The following is a 9028-nucleotide window of genomic DNA, read 5'->3' as shown; positions in this document are numbered from 1 at the left end:
ATCCTAGGTTAGACCAGTAAAAGGGAAGATAATCAGAACACCGCCCTTTCTTTTCTTGTATTTGCATAAAATCTCCAGAAGGAACCTTTGAAGAGAAGACTGGCCCAAGGATGGACAGACTTTTGTTCACATGGCTCAGTACTCAAATGATACATGTAGCCTGTTCAAAGTAGGTATCTTTTTAAAAACACTCTTTCCTGAAGAGTGGCTGGGCGTCAGAGCTCCTCAGTTCTGGTCCCGCTTCTTCCACACCCTGACTGTAACTTTGGTTAACTCTCATAATCTCTCTAGGCCATTTCTGCCACTGTAAACATGAGGGGACCAGTCATCTGCAAGGTTCCCTTCAGCTACAAAGGGCTAGGAGTCTAGACTCCCCAGCTAGACTCTATCATCTCAAAGGGGAGAGATGGGACTGTTTTAGTCTTTGGAAAAAGTCTGCCTTGTAAAGCTTGAACCTGGGGCAGTGGCTGGGAAGGGGGGGTTGCTCACCCAGCTAGAAGGCCCTCCCTCCCTGGGACCCAGCTCTTCAGACCAAGTGGGCCAGGACTATTGTGTGATCAGGACAGAAGGTGCTGACATAGGGGAGCAGGCTCAGTATAACTCGGCTTTTGGAGATGTGTAGATCTAGGTTCAAATCTTGGGTGACCCTGAGCTGTTAGTCATTTAATCTCTCTGAGCCTGAAGCTCCCCATCTATAAAACATACCAACTTCACAGGTTAAGTGGGTTAAATTAGGTAATATTTGAAAGGCACCTGCACACGGAAGGTTCGACCAATGTTAGCATCTCTCCTCCCTCCCTTCATCAGAGCAGGTAGGACACTGGGACACAGAGGAGGCTCCATTAAGCTGTATGTTTGAAGTGGTTGTCTCATGCAAATCTGTGAAACACAGCCACCTGGGTTGGTTCTCCTAGCAATTCTGTTGCTATAAATCCAAAACTATGTTGGCTGCTCACACCACTGGAGCAGAAAACAAAACCCACCTAACTTTGCCAGCTTAGGGCTTCAGGGGGCTTGGCTTTCATTTGTGTACATGCAGAAAACGATGCCGAGTAGTCTGGGAGATGGCACGGTGAGTCTCCAGCTGGTAGGTGGCAGAGTGGGGCGGGGAATGAAGAATATCAGTGCTTCCTGAGGTTTCCACGCAGCAGGGACAGGCAGCTCTGGGGGCACAGATGAGAGGCCAAGGGCTCTCATGTGGCAGAAACTAGGCTACTTCCTTCGGGACCTGCAGGTCTCTGAGCCCCTGGGTTTTCCTCCCCACACCTGTATTACAGGCTTGTTGTGAGTAGATTAGACCACCTAGGAAGGGGTTTGAGAATGTTAATTTTTCCTTCCTTTATTCTTAAGAGGAAGGAGGCCAGGGCCTTCAAAGAGGAGGAGACACATTCACACAGCTGCCTTGTGGCAAATGGACCTGCAGGGATTTAATTGCTGTAGAAAACACAGGATTGTCACCAGAGTTGGTTGTAACACATGAGCTAGCCCCAAAGCACACAGCATGAGCCAAATAACAAAATGGACTTTTTTTCTCTATGGTAGACTGATGCCTAAGGGGTGGGGGTGGAGGGGGAGGGAGGTAAAAAGTTTCTTAGTTCCGGACAAAGAACTGAGTGAGAGGCTGGCAGAGACTTGGTTTGTATGCAGTGGAGAGGCGAGGGCAACCCATAGCTTTTGAGACAAATACGGGGACATTTTATTTAAACAATGGGACAGATGTCCGAGAACATGGCCTGCAGCCCCTCGAGGAGCCCTCTGATGGGAAGCGGGACTGCGGGGAGCCGTGCCAGAATGGCAGCGGCTCGACCTGGCACAAGATCCCCACTGCCGGTGCCAGGTGCTGCCTTCAGAACCGACCTACCAGCTCTGAGGACGGATGCTAGAGGGGTGGAAACAAGAACCCCCCCTTCTCCGTGGCGGCCCAGAAAGACAAAACTAAGATGAGGACCCAAAGCCATCCCAGGCTTTTCCTAGGGCTTGTTGGCTTCTTGAAAGTTGTATGCTTGCAACCTGAGACTTGGGGGCCGGGGGGAGGCTCCAGGGAGGAGCCCAAGGGAAGGGAAGGGGGTGCCCCTGAGGAAAGCACAGAGCCAGCAGAGGGAGGAGAGGCAGCAGAGCTTCTGGGGGCCAACTACCAGCAACCTCTGTATGAGCTCTGGGCCCAATCCTGAGATAGAATGCTCAATAAGGAGACTCGAAAAAAGAAAGAAAAGGGTCTGTCTGAGGCTGAGGTATTAAAGCCTGGTCCCCCAGGGTACAGACATGCTGGGGGGCTTTGTTCTATGAATTAAGGACCATATGCACATCACTGCAGGAGCACTAAGCATGGAGCCCCCTGCAGGTCCAGGGGATCAACTCAGCTCCAACGGGAGGCCCTTGGCCTTGGGAGGCAACTCCTAATACCATGTCCTCCCTCCTGAAGGCTCCCGGGTCTCCATCACCCCATGTCAATGCTGCCTCATCCAGGTGGGAGTTCCCAGAAGTCCACATTCTTCAGCGTGATACATGTGGGCTCAGAGGGGCAGCTTACAGTGTTCAGTGGCACCATCCTTTCCACCCAGCCCTGGCCTCCATGGTTCCTCTGACTGGGGCAGGCAGCAAATAGGGCACCTGGGGCAGGAGAACGCTCGCTCAGAAGGAACAGAGCGCAGGCAGCTCCTCAGGCACTTGGTCCGGGCGCGGGAGAGGTCGGGGCCCTAGTAGTGATACACCTTCAGTGTGTTGTGCTCATCCAGGCCCAGCTGCAGGAGTCTGGAGCCAGCCGCTGGCTTGGGCACTGAAGAGAACAGCTGTCTGGCCATTAAGTGAAGGAAATCTCTGCAGTGGAGTCCACTAAGCACATCCAGGGAGGGGCCAAAGGCCACACGCGGTCCTCCTTGGACCCACCCGGGGTACAAACACAAGCCCCGAAGCCCAACTCAGCCATCCCGGCACTGACCACAGGAAGGGCCCACGGCCTGGGGAGCAGCAGTCAAAGGATACAGCGTGGGGTCATTCCTGTAATGTTCTAGCCACTTGCGGTTGGCCTCGATCATGCTCTGAAAGTCAGGGCTGCCCACCCCGGGGCCGTGGGCCTGGGACCGCTGCAGGAGGCGCAGCTGCTCACTGGGAAGGAGGTGACAGAACTGGAAGAAGGGGCCGTGCGACACGGGCCACAGGCCGGCACATCTCCCTCTTCCTCTATGCACACCAGCCAGGGGCTGTGAGGGGTTGCTTCAGCAACTCAAAGCTTCCTTTACTGGCAGGAATGCTCTTCTGGAAGGATGTCCTTGTTCCCCAAGGACAAGGTGGTGGACCCCTCCACCCCTCCCCTGGGTGGACACTCCTGGCATCAGCCCTCCCACATCTGCCTGGTCCCAGCCCAGCCAATTAGCGAAAGCTTTCCCCTCTGTTGACTCAAATACCTGCCTAACATCAGCTCCCCAGTGGGTCAAAGGGTAAGTGGGGGTGTTTATGGCAGGGGGCCTGTGAGGGAGTGGGGGTGGGCAGGGGATAATTTGGCAAGGAAGAAGATGAATGGGAAATTAATAACAGGTTTAAATAATTGCCCATCTGTCTCTCCCACAGGGTGCCCCTCTCACTCCAGATGTTGCTCAGCAGGACCCGGGGAAGAAGGGAACCTACAAAGCAGACAATGAGCTTAATGGCAAAGACAAAAGCCATGCTCAAGGGCAGGAGGGGCCCATCTCTCCCTGCAGGTGCTACCAGGCACCTTCCCCATACAGGTAGGCCAGGTGAGACCAGCCGCCACTGGGGTCGCGGTGGGCTGGGCTTTGATCGCAGAGGCACCTCAGACACAGGCAACTTTGTGGTCCTGGAGCCTATCCCAGCTCTCTGGGCAACATGACCAGAGTTCTCCCCTGGGAGGTGCCACCTGTCCAGGGAGGTGCAGGAAAGCAACAGGGCTGTGTGGTTCCCACCCTGAGCCCACGGTGAGGCTTACCTGGCAGACACATAACCCAGCCTGTTCTCCAGTGGGGCAGGGTTGCTGCTGAGGAACGGAACTCCAGCTGGAAAAGTGGGAGGCAATTGTCCAGAAACGGGCGGTGGAAGCCAGCCCAAACCCATCTGCGCCACTCCCACCTCCCGCAGACACCAGCAACAGGGAACGTTTCGGTGGTTGGATGTGAGACACAGATGAGAGACAGAAATTTGTCCTATTTACTTCTAAAATTGAAGCTACTTTTCTTTTAGGATTCACAAAAAAGATATGTAAATTCCCCCCCCCCCAAATAACTATGTTTTTATGGCTTTTTGCATTCTTCAGCAGGACTTAAGAGACCAGGTGAGGCCTTCTCGCCCAGAGGCAGGGCAAAGCTATATGGCCGAGGGGTTATAAGCAGAATCTTGAAGTCACGGAGACAGGGAGCTCAGAACCCAGTGTGTTACTTATTCTCTGGAAACCCTGGGGCATATCTCTTAACCTCTCTGAGTCTCAGTTTTCTTGTCTGTAAGGTGGGGATAAATGTCACTACCTCAGAGGCTTATCAGAACTGACTCATGCCTGGCCCCTCACACAAAGCACAAGATGGCAGTGATGACGGGGATGACCTTTCAGGTTCTGCTAAGCTCTGGATTACATCAGAAAGGCTCCAATCAGCCCAAGCTCCAGGTAAACTGTAGACCCACGGAGCCCTTGGTTACAGGGAAACCAGCAAGTCGTCTTCCCATAATGGGATGGACCTTGCCCAAGCCAGGGGCAATAAGGGGGAGGCTTACTTGGAAAATACTTGCGCCACTTCTCCACCAGGAAGTCGTCCACTGTCTGAGTCACAGAGGAGGAGAGCCTGGGGCCCAACCCGGGGTCCCAGGCCCACTGGGTGGATGTAGGCCTACCCAGCGGTGAGGCTGAGACCCGGGCCAAGGAGGGGCAGGTGGGCGTGGGGGCACTCCTGGGGTCCCGGGCCAGGGTGTGCACCGGTGTAGCAGTGAAGAGCGGTGGTGGCAGCTGCGGGTTGAGACTGCCCAGCATGCTGAGGACACCATTCAGTTGGCTGCTGATCTGATGCAGGGAATTGCTCAAATAGTGGAACTCGTTGGGGAAGGCGGCACTGGTGGTCAGGTTGACTGAAAGGAAAGGACTAGGCTTCAGGGCCCCGGGCACCCTACTGGTTGCCCCTCCCTGGTCTGCAGGACCACAGCCCCTCAGCTGACGGAAGTCACAGGGATGGCAGGGCTTCTGAATTCCAGATAGCGCAGACCAGAAGCTGGCCAGGGGAAAAAGCCTCTCCAGAGAGCAGCAAGGAAGGAGGAGGAGATGTCCTCTGCAGACCAGAGCGGCAGAGGGAGAACATGCCCCAGAAGGCACTGGAAGGTCTGTGCACATTCACGTAGTCCCTGTGTGCTGGGTCACTCCTTCCGAGCATTACTGAGTATCTGCTCCAGACGCTGGCTCCCAGAGGCGTACCCATGCAGGGCTGAAGGAGGGGGGCTGCCCCTCCCCACACCCCTCCCTCTTGGTGGGTACTGTGGCCCACCCCCTGCAGCCACTGACACTCACTGTGAGGCAGGGAGCAGGCCTCAGAGCTGGTGCTGCTCATGTCTTCCATGTCGCTGAGGTCAAAAGTCACCACCTTCTTGGTGGGGGCTCTTCTCAGAGTGTCCTCTTCTGAAGCCTGAGGGGCACAAGCAGCAGTCAGTACTGGTGCCTGCCCAGTGCGTTCTCCCCGCAGTCCTTGCAATGGGTGGGCACTCTCTGGAAACCAAAGTTCAGAAAGAGGGACACCATACTGGCTGCCTTGCGGCATGGGGGAAGGGAGGCAGGGCTAGGGGGCACCATGGGCCCAAACCACAGGCAGCAGGGCCCCAGAACCAGGGCCCCTTCCCCCCTGCAGGGTCTCTCCACCTGGGCTTTCCTCCAACCACACCCACACCTCTGGCATCAGGGGACAAGGCCCCAGGGAAGCCTAGGTCTGTCCATTCCAAACCCCCGGGGCACAGCTCTCCTCAGGGGCCAATCAGGGGATGGGCAGGGGCCAGCGCCTCTCAAGAACCCACAGCAAGAGGCTCCAGGTCTGCTCAACCACTCCGCACAGATATATGTAAACCCACAGATGTGGGGCCGGAGCCACGTCGCACCTCTTCCTGAAGAGAGGACTCCAGCTGAATGAGCTTCTCCTCCTTCTTCCTCAGCAGGTCATGGCCCTTCTGCATGGCTGACCTCATCTCATCCAGATGCCTGGTCTCCTGCAGCCAGAGAGATGGGGGGGGCGGGGGGACTAAGCACAGATGCTGGAGCCCCAGCTCTGCGTGTCATTAGCCAGGTGAGTCTGTGCAAATGACCTCTCAGTCTAGACTGTCATCTGCAGAAGAGAAATACTAGTCTTCTAGGGTTGTAAGGATTGGAGGAGGTAGATATATGCTTCGCCCGGGCCCGTACCTAACACTCTCCAAGGGTTGCTCTCAGTGCAGGGTTATCATGTCAGTGCTCCCGCTCCCTGCACTCTCAGCATTCAGCAGAGCAGGGAGGGCCTGAGGGTGGCAGGCCGATGCCTCTGGGAAGCCTGCCCTGTGCCAGCTCTGAGCACCAACAGAATTCTAAGGAAGCGGGCTCCACCAAGACCCTCAGAAGGCAGCACTAGGTCTCTGCCTTTTCACTGGAAATCAGGTGATCAGAAAAGCATGTCAGCCTGGCGCCCAGTGTGCTCAAAGGATTCACTTATGAACCAAGTCTTCAGTGTGATGGAAAGGACAAGCAAAACACTGGATGGAAAATTTTTAAATCCTCCCTTGTACTTCTCTCCTAGAAAGCCAGAGTAACACCCCTGCCTTGCACATCATCCGTGGTCACCATGAGGATCAAATGATTAAGCGCTGAAGAAAGCACTTTCATCCTCACGGACACAGATAACCCGCGTCACCTGCCCAGCACCCCCCAGATCCCCCCACCATGAGGGAGGCAGATTCTCCTCCAGGCTCCTGACCTCCTCCAGGTCCTTGCGCACATCTTCCAGGGCCTTGGCGCTTGGGGGATCCTGGGTGGCCTCCTGAGCACTGGCCAGCTCCTGGCGCCAGTGCTCCTGCGCGGCCTTCAGGGCCGTCTGCCGCCTCCGCATGGAGCGTGTCTGCTGCACCAGGAACTCCTTGGCACTACGGAGCGCTATGCCCTCAGCAGAGAGGTAGTGTCGGACACTGTGGGTGGCAAGGCCAGGGCAGGAGGGGTGGAAAGGGAAAAGACACATTCTGAGAACCTCCTGCTGTTGGTCCCCTGAGCGCTGCCCCGACCGAGGCCCATCCTGAGCACACACAATGATGCTGGGCTGAATATTGCTGGTGTTCACACTCTACTGCGCGGCACCCTGCACAGTCCTCCCACCCTACCTCTAAAGGGCTTCCAGACAGAGGGACACACACTCCCACCAGCCTGATCCTCAACCAGAGGGTAGCAGATCCCAGGATGCTGGATCAGTGGTCATAACGGGCACCTCCTTGGCTTGCCAAAGAAATTCTCTGTGTCCCTCAGGTCCTCGTCCCCAAACCAAGCCCCACTGGCGATCGCAGTCAACTCATTTCACTTCACCCTGAAGGGAACTCACCCCTTCATGGAACCCTGGATTCAAACTAAGGTATCAGAACTCACCTGTCCAAGGACAAGTTGGTCTCCTCCTTGCTCTGGGAGAGAGTAGAGGATACCTCTTTGGTCTGGTTCTAAGGACATACAGTAGAAAAGACCCACTGAATATCAGATACACTGCAGGCTCAAGGGACCCCCCAAAGCTCCTACCAGGGGCCTAAACAGGTAATGGCTCTGGGGGCTGCTGGGCGCTATTCACTCACCAGTATTGTTTGACTGATGGAGGTGGAGGACTGGGAATATTAAGGACAGGAAGCTAAGGTCAAGGTCATAGATAAAGCAGAGCTGGGACCCCTCCTAGAGCCCTGCCCCAGACCCACCAAACTGTCCCTTCCAAGGCACAGAAAACTCACTGTCCCAAAGGATTTCCTCAGGTCCTCAATGCGAAGATCCAGCTCACACTGTGCAGAAGCGTTACTCTCCTTAGCTGCCAGCTCTTTCAGTATGTCCTGCTTCCTCTGGGCTTCAGCCTCCAGGTCGCTGTGATTGGGAGTGGGGGATGGGGTGGGGGAGGCAGGGTCATATGATGCAGCAGGGCAGGCAGCACACTGTCATGACTGCTGGGTGGGGGGGCCTTCAAGCCCTGGTCTTAGGGAGACAGCAGGCCCACCTCCATCCCGTCACATCCATCAAAGCCGCTGGGGCAGGGCTGAGGCATGACCAGTAGAACCAGGGACCCCTAGGTGTTCACAGCCTCTCACCTCTTACTCCCTACAAAATGCAGCAAGGCCCCTCTGCCTAGTTCCACCTCTGCCCACCCAGGCGTGTCAGGCAGGAGGCAGCAGGCGAGTCCAAGTGCAGAATGCTCACATACCTGACTTGCTTCTGTAGCCTCTGACTCTGGGTCTGCAGCGCATCTACCTGGGACTCCAGCTCCAATTTGTGGGCCCGAAGTTCATCGAGAAGTTTCCGGAGCTGTTGGTTGGACTCCAGCAGGTGGGTGTGCTCCTTCTTTGCCTCCTCCAAGTGCTGATGGTTGGCCGTGGCCTCCTGGTGGGAGAGAAGCACCCGGAGACATGTGGGACAAAGGCGGGAAGTAGGACAGGGAAGCCTGAACAGCCAAGGAAAGAGGGTGGACCTCAACGACACTGCAGCGCCGAGGTCAGGAAGCATGCAGGCTCTGCCTACTCTCCACAGCCCCACCCCCTGGGGATCTCAGCTGGGCTCCAGCCAGAGGGCCCTGCTACCCGTGGGATACCGCCAATGTAGTTGGGAACCCTAGTGCTCGCAGCAGATCAGGTGAACCAAAGGCGGGATGCTATGGGGAGAGGGGCAGGGAGGGTGACAGGAATGAGGAAAGATAGCACAGGGGAGGCTGGCACACCTCGCTCTTTAGCGCAACCTGCCTCTGCACATCAAGGAGCTGCTGCTGCTCCCTTCGGGCAGTCTCCTCCTGCGGGCAGGCGGGGGATAGAAGTGGGGCCCTTGGCCATCTCCAGGCGCCCCGGGTGTAAA

The 9028-nt window shown here is 56.1% G+C and overlaps 1 protein-coding gene across 14 annotated transcripts in view; it reads right to left on the bottom strand.

Annotated features, from left to right (window-relative positions):
* Positions 1-722: 722 nt before the first annotated feature.
* Positions 723-9028, bottom strand: part of CEP164 (centrosomal protein 164) — a 64708-nt gene continuing 56402 nt past the window's right edge. For 12 of the 14 annotated variants that reach the window (XM_055305937.1, XM_055305945.1, XM_055305942.1 and 9 more), the window contains 11 exons: positions 8898-8966; positions 8388-8563; positions 7927-8053; positions 7580-7647; positions 6924-7131; positions 6079-6186; positions 5501-5615; positions 4720-5067; positions 3944-4010; positions 2983-3105; positions 723-2793 (listed from right to left, as the gene is read on the bottom strand). In XM_055305937.1, coding sequence (XP_055161912.1) covers positions 2697-2793; positions 2983-3105; positions 3944-4010; positions 4720-5067; positions 5501-5615; positions 6079-6186; positions 6924-7131; positions 7580-7647; positions 7927-8053; positions 8388-8563; positions 8898-8966 — 1506 coding nt within the window. In that variant the 3' untranslated portion in view covers positions 723-2696. The remainder of the gene's footprint in view (positions 2794-2982; positions 3106-3943; positions 4011-4719; positions 5068-5500; positions 5616-6078; positions 6187-6923; positions 7132-7579; positions 7648-7926; positions 8054-8387; positions 8564-8897; positions 8967-9028) is intronic. The other 2 variants (XM_055305941.1, XM_055305944.1) reach the window with 2 other exon arrangements.

This window comes from Nyctereutes procyonoides, unplaced genomic scaffold (assembly GCF_905146905.1).
Source record: "Nyctereutes procyonoides isolate TBG_1078 unplaced genomic scaffold, NYPRO_anot_genome, whole genome shotgun sequence".
NCBI lineage: Eukaryota > Metazoa > Chordata > Mammalia > Carnivora > Canidae > Nyctereutes > Nyctereutes procyonoides.
The sequence above is the reverse complement of the archived record's forward strand: the minus strand, read 5'-3'. Positions and strand labels throughout refer to the sequence as shown.